Here is a 16,602-nt window from a genome sequence, read left to right on the forward strand (position 1 = left end):
ATGCTAGATACTGTCTCTAGCAAATCATTAAACCATCCAGTAAAAAGTGTCCAGCTTTGGCCCTCTGATTTTGTTTTCTTCTCCACAACTATTCAAAGCTGTACATTGGATTATTTGCCTTTCAGCTTAATGTTTACTGAAGTGAGTGGTGCCCACTTCTTCAAACAATTGCTTTCAAGAACAAATTCAAATTCCCTTGAACCTGCTTGCAGACCTGTCACCCAGATTATGTGTAAAATTAATCTGTTATAATGGGAGTAAAGGGCAGCATTGTGAAATAATTTGCAGATGAAATTATTCAACTTTAATTAGGAGCAACTGCAGTTAGTTTGAAAGTGTCCAGTGTTTCCTGAACTTCCTCCCATTCAAACACTCACACATATTTTCTCTTTAGCATAGTTTTTATTCATTTTCATTTTGAAACTGTTGAACATGGTGGCATTAGGGTATATCTTTGTATACATTAGAGCATATGACATGCAACAATGTGAACAAGGAAGGACAATAACTAAACTGTACATCCTCTCATAGTGCCTAAATCCATTCCTACAAAGGTTATGGGGCCCAGTGAAGACAAATTTCAAAGTATTATAGTGGGTGTAGCTGGATTTTCTTAAGATAGAAGAGAGATTCAAAGGGGACATTTTTTCTATTTCCTGGTGAGACCATGGTGACTTCCACTGACTCCAGTGAGAATGGGATTAGCTCCCTCTTCCCTTTCAGAGCAGAAGCTAGGCAGAGAAGGTTTTGAGTTTTTCCTCTTGTGGAGATTGAAGTTTTGATTTTGACACATTTCCCCCATTTTCATTTTTCATATGACCAGTCAGAATTCTGTAGATGAGGGAAGCCTTAAGCTACCCAGAAGATGGAAGATGGTTGTTTAATTCTAAGCCAGAAGCAGAAAGCCACTGAACTAATTGGCAGCATGGAGATGCCAGAAGCAAACCCAATTGCCAGATCTATTATGACAGACTTTTTAAAGAACCTGGAGGAAACAAAGCCATTGCCTGACATCAACAAATACAGTTCAGAATCAGAATACATTGCAGCCACAGAAGCTAACATACCCAACTTCCTCAACCATTCCTCATAAGGCATGGTTTCCAGACCCTTTTTCGTCTCGGTCACAATACTCTGCACATCTACCTGGGAATATGATGCTTCAAGATATTTGAAGGTATATTTTAACATGGGAATATATGCAACCAGCTTTGTTGGTTGATCTCTATGCCCCAAGTGTCATAAGAACTCAGGGTCAGGTTTTAAGTAAGAGATGCTCCAATGCTAGTTTCATGGTATTCAGCAGTATGGCAGGTAAAGGGGAACACTTAAGATTTGTGACAAAGCACGGACCAATTCCACCCATAGGCTACTCAACCCAAATACCCAAGCCAGGAGTTTGTGAGTCTTAGAAACGTGGCAGAGCACAGAGCTGGTGGGGCATGGGTGATGTTGTAAGCCCAACAGCAGGAGTAAGGTCCAGGTCTTCCTGAGATGTTCCAGGGGGTGGCTGGAAGGTGAATCTCTGCAGGAGACTTGTGAAGAAGAGGAAGAGCTCCATTTTGGCAAGAGTCTCACCTATACATGCTCTCCGACCTGTAAGGAAACATAGGCAGCAGAGAAACTGGGTTTAGCAGTTGCTTAATAACATCCCTAATATTTTGAAGCAGAAGGAAATGCGGAGATAAAATAACAGCTCACGGTGCCCATCTTAAAAGAATTATGAACTCCCAATGGTAGCCATTCTGCAATGCTGAAAACTGTGTGTGTGTGTGTATGTGTGTCTTTTCAGCCTGAAGGCCCCATTCCCTGGTGAGCAACATTCCAGGGGCCGCACACCAATGGTGGCCAGATCTAGTGGCAGAAATGGCCACAGCAACAGATGTGATTCTTTCATTCGCACAATAGGCTACATTCCAGACATGTAAAAATCCCATCGACTAAGCACACACTGCAGATATACACAAAAGTAGAAAAAAATTACCTGCAGAGAAAGGCATGAAAGCATCTCTCTTTACGAATTTTCCATCAGAATTAAGAAAATGCTCAGGATAGAATTTATGTGGTTTCTCCCATTGAGATTCATCATGCAGCACAGAGGACAGCAATGGTATGATGAATGTGCCCTGCAAAAGCAAAAGAAGAGTTATTTTAAAATAAAGTATATTCCTCTACAATAAATATTGAGTGCAAGAGAAATGAGATTTGAGTTCATTTGAGAAATGTCATTAGTCTGACAAACTTAACATATAAACCATGATCCCCCACTAGAAATGGTTTAATTTCCAACCTTGTGCTCCTTCCCACTGAGATCTGTTTAATGGGTTGAAGCTGATGCCTGACAGTTTCCAAAGGGTAGATTGCTTGCTTACAGTGCAATCCTATACAAGTTTGCACAGATGTCACCCACACTGAAGTCCAAGGGGCTTACTCCCAGGAAAGCCTTAAAATATATTGTAACTAATAGGCAGCAGTTCAATGAAAAGGATCACCTTTGGAATGAAGTAGCCATTGAGGGTAACATCTGTAGTCGTGGCATGTGGCAGGTTGGTTGGGTTAACATTGGCAAATCTCTGGATCTCATGGACCACGGCATCTGTATAAGGCATTTTTCTTCGGTGTTCAATCCTTGGCTGAGAAGATCCAACAACCTTTGCAATTTCTTCTTGGACCTTTACTGGCGGCAACAAAAAGAACAACGTTTATTTTTCTGCTCAGCTTATCTCTTTGATTTTGGCTTTTGTCTCTCAAAATATTAATCTCCGCAGCATAGAACTGCCATTAACTGGTTCTCCAATTCCGTCGACTCACAAATTTAATCTCTAGAATATGATACAGGTATTTTAAAAACAGGACAAACATTTTAGCCAATAACCTGATACACTGAGGGAGAGAAATTCATCCAGGATGATTATTAAAATATCACCGCTGGGAATATCCTGAAGTGGTATGTTTTAGATTTAAAGGTCAAAAACAAAGATTTCGTGATCCTACAGAGCCAGACAAATTTTGGAGAAAATATGGGCAAGAGTTAGCTGGAGAAAGAGCATTTGGAAGCGAAACTGGACAGGAAGAGGAAGATTCAACAGAAGTGGAGGTGAAAGAGAAATAAATATGGAACAAGATGGTTTTGAAAATTCTAACTTGAAATATAAATAGGCTAAATAATAAGACTAAATGAATAAAATTGAACATGTTGCAAAGAAGTTAAACTTGGATAAATAAAAATTAAATAAAAGGGTAGGAAAGGACTTTGTACCTTCTGATACAACAAATAAGAGAGGAGTTGTAATGTGTATAAAACCAGGGTTGGACCCAAAGCAATTATTCAAAGATGAACAAGGAAGAATATTGATAACTTAGATACCATCACATGGAGAAAAAGTATTATTAATGCATTAGGTGTGTATGCACCTAATGAGAACAAAAATACTATTTTTAAAAGAAATATTATTTGAACATTTGAATGAAAAGGTGATTTGGATGGGCGATATGAATGGTGTAGCCTCCCTAGATTGGGACAGGACCATGAGAAAAAATGAAACAAAAGAAGGCAAGCTACTGAATGCCTTTTTTAGGATGACTGACAATTTAAGTTTAATTGACATTTGGAGAGAAAAACACCCCAAGGACAATGTACATTTTATTTGACTGTGAATTATTCTGCAAGCTGAAAAGACTCTGTATGGACTTGTAAAGATTTGTATTCTAAAGTAAAGAGGGCAGAAATTCTATCAAGAACATTATGAGACTATGACTCTATAATAGTGGAATTAAGAACAGGGACAAGTTTCCCAAAGAGATGGAGACTAAATGAAAATTTATTAAATGATCAAGAAATATTAGGAAAAGGGGCAAAAAATTAAAGGGTTATTTTGAAATTAGTTTGAACCAGGAGGCAGATTCAAAGGTGGTATGGGAAGCCCGTAAAGTGGTAATGTGGGGTGTTTTTTGTTTTTTTTTACACAGCAAAGCACATACAGAAGAAATATGAGAGCAGAAAAAAACAAGAAATTTTAGGAGAAATAAAAGGAAAAGGAAAAGAATTAATAAATCCCTCTCAAAAGTGAAACAGGATAACGAGATGTTGCAATTGCAATATTCAATGATAATAAACAAGGAAATAGAGTGGAAAATTAAATATTTAAAACAGAAACAATTTGACAAGGCTAATGAGCCAGGGAAACTATTATGTAGGTAGATAAAGAAGAAACAAGAAAAAACCTGCATTTATAGAATAAAGGCAGGAGGTACAGTTGTGGAAAATCCGAAAGAAATAAGAACATCATTTCTTAATGGACCTGTCACAATGATGGAATTATAGCAAGCTATTTTACACGCAAAATTAGGGAAGGCACCTGGGTCTGATGAAGTTTCAGCAATTCATTATAAGAAAAATTACAAAATTACCTAATGCAACCTAGAAAAGATATTATGAATATCTCTTTGAATATAGGAGAGTTACCCAAATCCCGGAAGAGTGCATCCATAACTTTGATTCATAAGCAAAATAGAGATCCAAAGCTGGTTAAGAGCTATCGACCTATTTCATTGTTGAATAACAATTATAAACTATTTTCAGACATATTAGCTAATAGGTTGAAAACTGTATTAAAAGTGGGAATCCATCAAGATCAGGCTGGATTTTTGCTGGGAAGACAAATGAAAGATAATAATAATAGAAACATAATTGATGTAATAGAATATTTAGTAGTGAGAAATGAAAAACGGGCAGCTTTAATATTTTTAGACTCTGAGAAAGCATTTGACAATGTCTCCTGGGACTTTATATATTCAAAGCTTTGGAAAACAGTGGAACCTCTGGTTACTTAATTCATTTTGGAGGTCCGTTCTTAACATGAAACCGTTCTTAACCTGGGGTTATTTTGAAATTACAGTGGTACTTCAGTTTTCGAACATAATCTGTTCAGGAATACTGTTCAAGTTCTGAAACATTCAAAAACTGAGTCACAAATGGCAGTCTTGGAATTTAATAGAGAAAACTGAGAAAAATAACATATACACTCAGTGGAAGCCATTCTAAAACTATAATGTTCCTCAACGAAGATGTTTGGAAACTGAGGTACCACTGTATTTTAAACCAAGAGGCAGATTTAAAGGTGGTATGGGATGCAAGTAAAGTGGTAGTGTGGGGGCGTTTTTTACACTCCAAAGGGCATAGACAAGAAATAAAAGAGAGCAGGAAAAAGCAAGAATTTTTAAAAAGAAATAAAAGGAAAAGGAAAAGAATTAATAAATTCCCCTTGCAAAGAGATAGTGAAACAGGAAATCAAGATGTTGCAAATGCAAAATTCAATGATAATAGATCAAGAAATAGAGTGGAAAATTAAATATTTAAAACAGAAACAATTTCAACAGGCTGACAAGCCAGGGAAACTATTAGCTTGGCAAATAAAGAAAAAACCTGCATTAATAGAATAAATGTAGGAGATAGAGTTGTGGAAAATCCGAAAGAAATAAGAAATTGACACTGAGCTTGGTAAAAGCAGAGATTCTTAACAAATCTCTCTCAGACCATAATCCAGTTACTATACACATAAAATTTAAAAAACATACGAGAGGGAGGTGGAGGATGAATGATGAGGTATGGAGAGATGAGCAAAAGGTGAATAAAATGAGGGAATTGTTGAAGGAATTTTTCGAAATTAATGAGAGACATGGGACTGACAGGAAAATCATTTGGGATACCAGTAAAGCCTATATGAGAGGAATTGGAATACAACAATACAATACAACAAATGGCAAGAATAAGGAAGGCTAAAGCAAATGATACTATGGAAATCAATAAACAGATAAGGGAGTCGAAAAAGAATTGTTGAAAAATCCAAAACAAGAAAGTATAATCCAAAATATTAAAATTCTACAATCCCAACTAATTAATTTAATAAACAAAGAGGTGGAAAATAAGATGAAATGGACAAAACAAAGGTATTTTGAATCGGCAAATAAACCTGGTAGAATGTTGTCTTGGTTAACAAAGGAGAAACAAGCGGATAGGGTTATAATAAGATTATTGAACAAGGAAAAGAAATTACAGATCTGGACCAAATAAAAACGATGTTTAGGAACTTTTATAAAAAAATTATATGAATTGGAAGGTAAGAATAAAATTAAAGAGTATGTAAGAGAAAACAAAATCCCTGAAATAGATGGTAAGGAATTTAGCAATTTAAACTCGTGCATAAACTCAGAAGAAATAAGAGAAGTGATAAGGAAAATGGAACTGGGAAATCACCAGGCCCAGACGGAATACTGACTATTTATTACAAGAAACTAGAAGTAGTAATCTCTAGACTTAAAAAGATGAGATAATGGAAGAAGGGAAAATCCCTGATGTTATGTACTGAAGTTCTCACCCTGGGCCAGCAGGGGGATACTGTAGATAGTTCAGGTCCACATATGCAAATAAGGGATCGAAAATGACGTTCAGTGATTAGCTAGTTACAGAAAATGGTTCCTGTTGCGTTCTAGTGGAGCTCTATATAAGCAGGCTGGCTGAACCCTTCAGTTCAGTTCTGTTCTGGCCTGTGAATAAACAAGAGTTGTTTGAAGAACTGCTGTGTCGTCTGATATGTTCACCCACAACTTAACATCTGACTCTTGGCATGAAGCGTTGATAACCATACAGCGGTACCTCGGGTTACATACGCTTCAGGTTACAGGCTCCGCTAACCCAGAAATAATACCTTAGGTTAAGAACTTTGCTTCAGGATGAGAACAGAAATCGTGCAGCAGCAGCGCAGCGGCAGCAGGAGGCCCATTAGCTAAAGTGGTACTTCCGGTTAAGTTTCAGGTCAAGAACGGACCTCCGGAACAAATTAAGTACGTAACCAGAGGAACCACTGTACTACCAAAACAAGGAATGGACCCAAACATTATAAAGAACTACAGGCCAATTTCACTATTGAATATTGATTACAAAATCTTTGCAGGTGTGTTAGCAAATAGATTGAAAAAATGCTTGAACAGAATAATAGGCAAGGATCAGAATGGGAGACAGATAAAAAATAATACAAGAGTAGTGATTGATCTTCTAGAATATATTGATATGAAACCTAGTAAAAAGGTGGCAATGTTACTGGTAGACGCGGAGAAAGCCTTTGGCAGTGTGGCCTGGAATTTTCTGGTCCACACCAGAAACTTGGGAACAAAATTTTGAATGGTATTAAAGCAATTTATGAAAACCAGAAAGCTAAGTTAATAATTAACAATGAAATAACTGAAGATGTCCAAATTGAAAGAGGCACCAGACAAGGATGTCCTCTATCCCCACTTTTGTTCATTGTGATGCTGGAAACACTCCTAATAGCGATAAGAAAGGACCTAAAAATCAATAGACAATTTAAAGTTAAAGCATTTTATTATTACAGAAAATCCAGAAGAAAGTATACAAGAAGCCCTAAAGAAATTGTTTGAGTATGGAGGAGTATCAGGCTTCAAGTTAGATAAAGAAAAATCAAAATTATTAACGAAAAATATGAGGGTAAAGGAACAGGAAGAATTGGAAAGGGTAACAGGCCTTAAAATCACCACAAAAGTTAAGTATTTGGGGATCTGGATCACAAATAAAAATACCAGTTTGTACAAGGATAACTAAGTGGAAGGAAATAAAAGGATATTTAAATAAATGGAATATATTGAACTTGTCTTTATGGGGTAGGATATCCTTGATAAAAATGTCAATTCTCCCCAAAATGCTCTTCCTTTTCCAGACGATCCCAATAATTATTGGGATAAAATGTTTTAAAGGCTGGCAAAAATAAATAAAACATATAATAATAAGTGCTGGAGATGTAAGAAACTAAAAGGAACCTTCTACCGTATGTGGTGGACTTGCCCCCAAATTGGGAAATTTTGGAGCATGATCCACAAAGAAATAAAGAAAATACTAAGAATATCATATAGTAAAAGGCCAGAGGCATTCCTTTTAGGGATTTTAAATGATGATATTCCAAAAGACAAAACTATTTTTTTCTTATACGCAACGTCTGCAGCAAGAATCCTGGTGGCTAAGAATTGGAAAGGGAATCAGTTACCCACTGATTTTGTTGTATGTTGGTTTTGTGTATTGTTATTTTTCGATATTTTTAATGTTGTTGTTGCTGTGTGGAAAATACTAATAAAATTTATAAACATGTAAAAAATTAAAGAAATCAATTTGTGAGTTTTTATACAGAACTTTATTGAGGCGAATGAGGCAATTTGGAAGAAATGGGTAAATATTTAGAATACAGCAAACTACCTAAGATACCAAAAGATAAAATGTCATTTCATAATAGACATGTCACATAGATGGAATTACAACAAGCAAAATTACAGGGTAAATTAGGGAAGGCACCCAGACATGATGGACTTTCAGCAATATAATATAAAAATTACAAGATTACTTAATACAGCCTTTAAAAGAATTGAGTAACTCTTAGAATACAGGAAAGTTACCCAAATCCTGGAAGAGTGCATACTGTACATAACTTTGATTCATAAGCAAGATAGAGATCCAAAGCTGGTTAACAGCTATCAGCCTATTTCATTATTGAAAAAAGATTATAAACTGTTTGCAGACAAATTAGCTAATAGGTTGAAAACGGTATTAAAAGAAGTAATATTATCATTTTATCATGAAGCACCTTGTCTGTGCTGGTTGAAGGAATGGTTGTTCTTGAAGAATCCACATATTTTAGATTTGGAAGATCATGATAATATTTTTTTGTGGGCACGCTTATTTGAGGTATGAAAATGTGAACGTGCATAAAGGTTTTACAAACCATATAATCAGGAAAAAACCTGCAGTTTCAATATATATATTGGATATATATGGGAATATATATCTAAAAGAATATGTTGAGATAATTTGGAGTACGCAGGAAGATGAAATGAAATGCAAAGAACCACAGAAAGAGGGTGAAGCGAGATCAGATTAAAATGTTAAACTTATGATTGAATATTATAAATATTTTCACTCTTTGATAGTTACATATAACTGAAATTAAGCTTTCTCAGAATAATGGGAGCCAACCCAATGAAAAACACTCACTCTGAATTTCAGGATATTTCATCATTAGTAACAGTCCCCAGCGCAGTGTGGTAGAAATGGTCTCCATGCCAGCAGCAAATAAGTTGGCCACAATAACTATTAAGTTTCTGTTGTGGAAATAAGCATTCGTCTTGTTTTTCTTCTCCTCCTGGGATGCAAAGAGTATGAACTGGTTAAAACAAATGGAGTGAGAAAATTTCATGTGCAAAGATAAGAATGAATAGCTGAGTGGACCCGATGATCCAAAGTATCATTTCATATCACCCCAATCACTGAGCAGTGAGAGATTCCAGGTTTTTCAGACTATGCCATCATGGTGGTATAGGGTTTATTTACACACATATATGTTGTTGTTGTTTAGTCGTTTAGTCGTGTCCGACTCTTCATGACCCCATGGACCAGAGCACGCCACGCATATATATGTGCGTGTAAATATACATATATATATATAACCCAAGCCTAAGATGGAGGGGCTCAGCATCAATACCCCAAAACGTCTTGCTCCTCCATAGTCACAGCTGAGAGTGGAGATCAGGGAAGCTTGCCAATCCAGCTCCTTGATCCAGTTTTCTTGATCAGGGATTTCCCCCCAGAAATGCTGTTGAGCATGCAACCATTGACCCTGCAGAGGCAAATTCTGTAACACATTAACAATGGCTGACTATTGGGAAATGGTAGGAAGTATGCCAGGTTGGTCCCTTCTGAAGTGAGACTTCCTGACTACTCCTTATGCATTCACTTGCAAATATGCCCTCAAAACACGAATTGGAAATGTCAACGTTTATTCTGGGCCAACTTAAAAGATTCCATTACCTCTTGTTGTCGGATAAGAAATGTGTCAATAAAGCTCCTCTGGTCATTTTCATCCAGATCTCTGAGGTGTTTTATGAAGGTGGCATTTATGAAGGCAAACAGCTCATCTCTGTTTTGGATGACAGTCTTATGAGCCCCCAGAAGAAAACCAAGAGCAGGAAACATGTTATACAGCTGAAAGGATAAAAATGTGAAAAAAGAAAAAGAGACATTAGGAAAGCTCAGTTCTTTCAATTGCGTCTCTCAAAGTGTGGTTGTCCAAATACAAACCAAACTCTTGAATGGCATTTGGAATGGGGGGGTGGGCTGCCTCAGGGCAGAGTAATTTATGTGCAACCCCGGGATAATAGGCTATGCAAGACAACACTGGCTGTTAATTGCTAAAACAACAAACTAGGATGGAGCTCCTTTACTCATCATCCTCCCCAGAAGATACAGTTGCCCAGACTGAGCTCCTCCCCCTTCCCCAGAATAGAAGCCCCCACCTTTTCTTCCGGTATCTTTCGCGCAGCTCTGCCACTTTTGAAATCCTACGAGATTTGGCAGAGAGTATTTCCTGCATTCCAATGTCTTCTCCACTATTGGAGTTCTCACACCTCTGTCTGTCCCTTTGCTCAGAGCTCAGATTACAGCTGCTTTCCCCCTCCTCTCTGCTTTCTGCTGTTAACTGTCCTCTCCCTGTGCCTGCTTCTTCTCCTCCTGTCAGAATCAGAGCTTCGCTGACACGTGTTTGCAAAAGATACTTTGTTGTAGTTACGAGATGACTGTGCCGTGTGAGTTTTCTAAATATTTCGAATCTCCAGCAGGTATCTCAAGATATCAATATTCTGTGTTTTGTAGTGAATCCTGAACAATATACAATAAACATGTTGCCCTCCCCACTTTGCACACACTGCCATTACAATGAACTGTTTTTGTTTGTTTGTTTGTTTGTTTGTTTGTTTGTTTTAATTGGAAAAAATAGATTACCGTGACTGAAGGGCTTCCAAAAAGCCGGATATTTTCATTGATCAACTTCAGAAGTCTTATGTATGTGGAATCTTCATAATCAAATCGCTTGTCTAGTAGTATGGACACTATAATATTGGCAACAGCTGCATTCATAATTGAGGTGGTTTCAAATGGGTTACCTAGACATAAACAAGACAGTTAAACAAAAATATTCTGTTGAAATTCCAAATATGGATAGGGCATTGTTTTTAAGTCTGCTCATTGTTGCCTTAAATCCCTACTGGCAGCTTACCTATGTGTAGACCTCCTTTATCAAAGTGCTGCTGGATGTGGCCATAGCTGGGCTAAGAAATGCTTGGAAGTCACAGGAGTTGTTGCAGTACAATCTGCACATTACAGGAACAGACCAATTGCAGGGAACCCTGGGAGCTGTGCTTCTGGAAGTTAGGAATATGTAACACAATAGTCTTGGCACCTTTAAACTATGGTAGTGTAGCAATGCACCGGAGGAAAACACCAACCCACCTTCGTAAGATTCAAATTTCTTTATCAGGACACTGCATTCCTCAACAATTCTGTCCTCTATGGTCCTCTTTCCCATTCCGTAGTCCCGTAAGGTGCTTAAAGCAAACCGCCGCATCACTTTCCAGTTTTCACCATTAGACAAAGTTACACCTAAAAATGGGAGGAAAGGTTTCATGTCTGCATGGCCATTGCACAAAAATATCAATAAATTGTGTTCTGCATTTCTTCCATGGAACTGAGAATGGATCCAGCTATTCTCCCATTCAGACTTCTGAGCTTTGACAAAGTAGCTGGCAGCTGTGCCATCAGAGCAAGACCTCAGAACCCACTGAACAATATTTCAAAGTGTAGGATAGAGTAGAGGGTGGTTTGTACATGTCAGGGATCCCAGCAGAACTTTGTATTCCATGGGCAGATATTATGCCTCCTTCATGTTTCCTCTTTGCTTAGGCTGGGCAAGAAAATGGTGTGTGGCATTACTTTTCCATGTAATCTGCAGAAATCCACACTTGACACTTTTTGTGACACATTCTCAGCCTAATGCCTGCAGATACTCTGTCAGTGTCAAAGGCACTGAGGCTGGTTGAAAAACTCACAAGGATTTCCCCCACAGGAAACAATGGATTTCAATGACTTACTTTGCAAACGCTTATCCTACAAACCATTTCTTGGAAACAGATTGTGTTCACCTGGTGGGACCAGTGTGTGTCTGCAAGCATTACAAGTTCCAATAGAAAGGGAGGTGCCTCACCTAAGCCTTGTGCAAGCTCTTGAAACATTGGAACGATGGGCCTGTCTGCAAATGCGTCCGCCTGATTAACCAGAGCCTCCTTTACGGTCTCATATCCTGTCAACACCACAGTTTTCCGGGGTCCCATTTGAATGCTGAAGATGGGGCCATATTGCTTTGACAACTGGAATTCAACAGGAGAAAAAGTGAGAAAGAGAGTTCTGGTATACCCAAAAAATATATTAATGTAAATCATCTCTGGCAGAACCAAGACTGCATTAGCTTGCACATTTACCTAAGAGTCAAGGTTATTTTATACATTCAACAGAATCTAGTGGCAAAGTTTGACTGTTAGACTAGTATCAGGTTTTTTTTAATCACTACTATTGAACTTGGTAGAAATTACTTCCATGTTATTGTGCCTTGGACCGAGCTGAAAACATATGACTTAAGAATAGTAATTTTGTGGAATGAATTCCCTTTTTCTATCTTTGCAAATCATCATGCAAAACAGAATCCAAATAACATAATGATAAAGTAAAAGAACATTGTCTATGCCTCAGTGCTCTTCAAGACATTTGCTACTAATAGCTGTAGCAGCGACTGTTGCTGCTACAGCTGCATGATAGCACCCTCCCTCCCTGGCCCTGCTCCCATGGTGGAGTCTACTGAACTGAGCTTAGCCTTTTCACCCAGTTCAGTACACTCCACCATGGGAGGGGGACCAGGGCGGGAGAGTGCCAGATTTCTGGAATTCCAATGTGTTACCTCTGAGGATGTGGACAGGCTGCTTGGACAGTGAAACTGACCACCTGTCTCCTTCATCCTTGCCCATCCTGGCTCATAAAAGTTCTGTGGGGTGGTGAATGCTTCCGTCTCTTGAAGAGCCTTCCCAGCTCCACTGAAAGCGGTGGTTATAAAACCACTTATTAAAAAATAAATCTTTGGACCCAGCTAATATGGTGAACTACCACCCAGTCTCAAATCTTCCATTCTTGGGCAAGGTGATTGAGCAGGTGGTTGCTGAACAACTCCAGGCACACCTGGAGGATTTATTTTGAAATAAATCTATGTTCATTGTGGTTAACCAAATTCCTAAATACTTAACTTTTTTGACTACTTCTATACCAATTTCCTCCTGCAATATATCAGCCAAGTCTTGTTTCATATTTTTAACTAATATTTTAGTCTTGCTTTTGTTTTATTTAAAACCTGCTACTTGTCCAAATTGTTCTATTTTTTTAATAGCTTCTTTGGCCTTATTTAATGGTTCTTCTATAGTTAGTACCAAGTCATCTGCAATGGCTTTCACTTTATGTTCTTTCCAGCCAACTGAAATTCCTTTTATTTTCTCATTTTCTCTTATTGTCCTTAGAAAGACTTACAGTACCGATATGAATAATAGTGGTGAGAGCAGACACCCTTGTCTTGAACCTTTCGTAATTTCAATATTTCCAGTTATTATATTATTTACTATTAATTTTGCTTTTTGACCAGAATATATAGCTTTTATACCTTTTATAAACAATTGTCCAATGCCCATTAAATCAATATTCTTTATCATAAATTCCCAAGATATATTATCAAAGGCCTTTTCCGCATCTACAAACATTAATATCGCTTGTTTATCATTCCTGGCCGTCAGGTATTCAAACGAATTAAGTTCTTAACCCACGGTAAAGGTAAAGGGACCCCTGACCATTAGGTCCAGTCATGACCAACTCTGGGGTTGCGGCGCTCATCTCGCTTTATTGGCCAAGGAAGCTGGTGTACAACTTCCGGGTCATGTGACCAGCATGACTAAGCCACTTCTGGTGAACCAGAGCAGCACACGGAAATGCCGTTTATCTTCCCACCGGAGTGGTAGCTATTTATCTACTTGCACTTTACCGTGCTTTCAAACTGCTAGGTTGGCAGGAGCAGGGCCCAAGCAGCAGGAGCTCACCCCGTCGTGGGGATTCGAACCACCGACCTTCTGATCAGCAAGTCCTAGGCTCTGTGGTTTAACCCACAGTGCCACCAGGTTCCACTGTATATATTTCAACGTGTGTGTGTGTGGGGGGGGTGACAATAAACCCACACTGGGTATCACCTGACCTTGCTATGTCACTGTTGGCTCCAGGTACGTTTCCAAGCACAATTCAAAGTGTTGGTGCTGACCTTTAAAGACCTACATGGCCTCGGCCCAGTATACCTTAAGGAGAGTCTCCACCCCATCGTTCCGCCCAGACACTGAGGTCCAGCTTCGAGGGCCTTCTGGTGGTTCCCTCACTGCATGAAGTGAGGTTACAGGGAACCAGGTAGAGGTCCTTCTCGGTAGTGGCACCCACACTGTGGAACTCCCATCAGATGTCAAGGAAATAAACAACTATATGCCTTTTATAAGACACCTGATGGCAGTAGTTTTTAGGTAAGTTTTAATGTTTACTGTTTTATCATGTTATTAATCTTTTGGGAGTCGCCCAGATTGGCCAGGGAAACCCAGCCAGATGGGCGGGGTATAAATAATAAATTATTATTAAATTATTATTATTATTCAGTTGTGGCAGCACAAATATTTGCTAGGAATACTCAGAAAACCAGAAAAAATAGGCAGTTGTAAGGATAACATGGGTGGTGTTGTGGGTTAAACCACAGAGCCTAGGACTTGCCGATCAGAAGGCCAGCGGTTCGAGTCCCTGCGATGGAGTGAGCTCCAGTTGCTTGGTCCCTGCTCCTGCCAACCTAGGAGTTCAAAAGCACGTCAAAGTGCGAGTAGATAAATAGGTACCGCTCCGGCGGGAAGGTAAATGGCGTTTCCATGCGCTGCTCTGGTTCACCAGAAGTGGCTTAGTCCTGCTGGCCACATGACCCGGAAGCTGTACGCCAATACAGCTCGGCCAATAAAGCGAGATGAGCGCCGCAACCCCAGAGTTGGCCACTACTGGACCTTATGGTCAGGGGTCCCTTTACCTTTAAGGATAAAAGTGATTATACCTTTAATGGCACCTCTCAAATCTTGTTTAGAAAGATAGGCTGAAGGAGGAGGCTGGGCTGGGCAAGGTTTGCATTGGCACTTTTGCATCCTTGAAAATGGAGGCAGAGTCAAACGGGATTCGACACCAGACACCCCCAGACACCTTGTTCAAATTACCAGGTATAAATTACAACTAGGTCCTATGACTATTTATTGGGAAATATAAGAGAAGGTTCTGTAGCACACAAAGAGAAGATGAGATTTATAGGCTGTAAAAGAACAAAATGTATTATTATTATTATTATTATTATTATTATTATTATTATTATTATCATTATTTATACCCCGCTCATCTGACTGGGCTGCCCCAGTACCCTTTAGCCTTGCCATGGGAAGAACTGGAATCTTTACCTTTAGCATGGTTCTGTAAGGCCTCTTGAGATCCATGATGTGGAGACTCCCAATGAGAGGTAAAGGCCTCGGTCCTGGTGGAAGTTTTTGGGAGCTCTTGTTCCAGAAAGTGCCCAGTTTCAAGACAAAGGAAACCATAAGGATAAAGAGGAACAAAGCTGGAATCGGCTCCGTCCAATCCATTTCGTTTCAGCAAGCAATTTTTTTGGGGTAGTGGTTGTAATGAAAGCCACACTGCAATTCGGTCAACAGCAGTGTCTACCAACTGCAATGAGCAGCCCATATATAATGCTATGTAATGTCTCTAGCGAATCATTAAACCATCCCTCCGATTTTTTTCTTCTCCACAACTATTCAGTGGTTATAATCAAAGCTACAGGGTAGTTTGGTCAAGGACAATGTCTTGCAACTGCAGTGAGCAGTATTTATATTATGCTAGGTACTGTCTCGAGCTAATCATTAAACCACCCAGTAAAATGGAAAGTGTCCTGCTTTGTCCCTCTGATTTTTTTCTTCTTCTTCTCCACAATTATTCAAAGCTGTATATTGGATGTTTTGCTTTTCAGTTTAATGTTTACTCAAGGGGGAAGTGCCCACTTCCACAAACTGAGACTTTCCAGAACAAATTCAAGCTCTCTTGAATCTGGCTGCAGACCTGTCACTCAGGATTAGCTGTAAAATCATAGAATCATAGAGTTGGAAGAGACCACAAGGGCCATCGAGTCCAACCCCCTGCCAAGCAGGAAACACCATCAGAGCACTCCTGACATATGGTTGTCAAGCCTCTGCTTAAAGACCTCCAAAGAAGGAGACTCCACCACACTCCTTGGCAGCAAATTCCACTGTCAAACAGCTCTTACTGTCAGGAAGTTCTTCCTAATGTTTAGGTGGAATCTTCTTTCTTGTAGTTTGGATCCATTGCTCCGTGTCCGCTTCTCTGGAGCAGCAGAAAACAACCTTTCTCCCTCCTCTATGTGACATCCTTTTATATATTTGAACATGGCTATCATATCACCCCTTAACCTCCTCTTCTCCAGGCTAAACATGCCCAGCTCCCTTAGCCGTTCCTCATAAGGCATCGTTTCCAGGCCTTTGACCATTTTGGTTGCCCTCCTCTGGACACGATCCAGTTTGTCAGTGTCCTTCTTGAACTGTGGTGCC

The 16,602-nt window shown here is 39.0% G+C and overlaps 1 protein-coding gene across 2 annotated transcripts; it reads right to left on the bottom strand.

The window, feature by feature from the left end:
* Window positions 1-1,392: 1,392 nt before the first annotated feature.
* On the bottom strand, window positions 1,393-15,796 carry LOC310675170 (cytochrome P450 2K6-like). 2 transcript variants are annotated; one of them, XM_083435371.1, is made up of 9 exons: window positions 15,442-15,796; window positions 12,096-12,258; window positions 11,345-11,494; window positions 10,838-10,998; window positions 9,869-10,042; window positions 9,056-9,224; window positions 2,493-2,677; window positions 1,985-2,126; window positions 1,393-1,596 (listed from the first exon to the last, which is right to left on the bottom strand). In XM_083435371.1, the coding sequence occupies exons 1-9, from the start codon at window positions 15,622-15,624 to the stop codon at window positions 1,409-1,411; spliced, it is 1,515 nt and encodes a 504-aa protein (XP_083291497.1). In that variant the 5' UTR covers window positions 15,625-15,796; the 3' UTR covers window positions 1,393-1,408. The 2 variants fall into 2 exon arrangements, with proteins under 2 accessions (XP_083291497.1, XP_083291498.1); XM_083435372.1 differs by having other exon boundaries at window positions 9,056-9,203; window positions 15,442-15,793.
* Window positions 15,797-16,602: the final 806 nt, after the last annotated feature.

Source organism: Podarcis tiliguerta (assembly GCF_965153285.1).
Source record: "Podarcis tiliguerta genome assembly, chromosome: 3".
NCBI classification, from domain to species: domain Eukaryota; kingdom Metazoa; phylum Chordata; class Lepidosauria; order Squamata; family Lacertidae; genus Podarcis; species Podarcis tiliguerta.

Coding starts and splice junctions, on each gene's coding strand:
- LOC310675170 (XM_083435371.1), bottom strand. CDS start 15,624: ATGGATTGGACGGAGCCGATTCCAGCTTTGTTCCTCTTTATCCTTATG. Junction 12,259..15,441: donor CTTACAGAACCATGCTAAAG/GTAAAGATTCCA, acceptor GTTGAATTCCAG/TTGTCAAAGCAATATGGCCC. Junction 2,127..2,492: donor ATGGCTACTTCATTCCAAAG/GTGATCCTTTTC, acceptor TTGCTTTTGCAG/GGCACATTCATCATACCATT.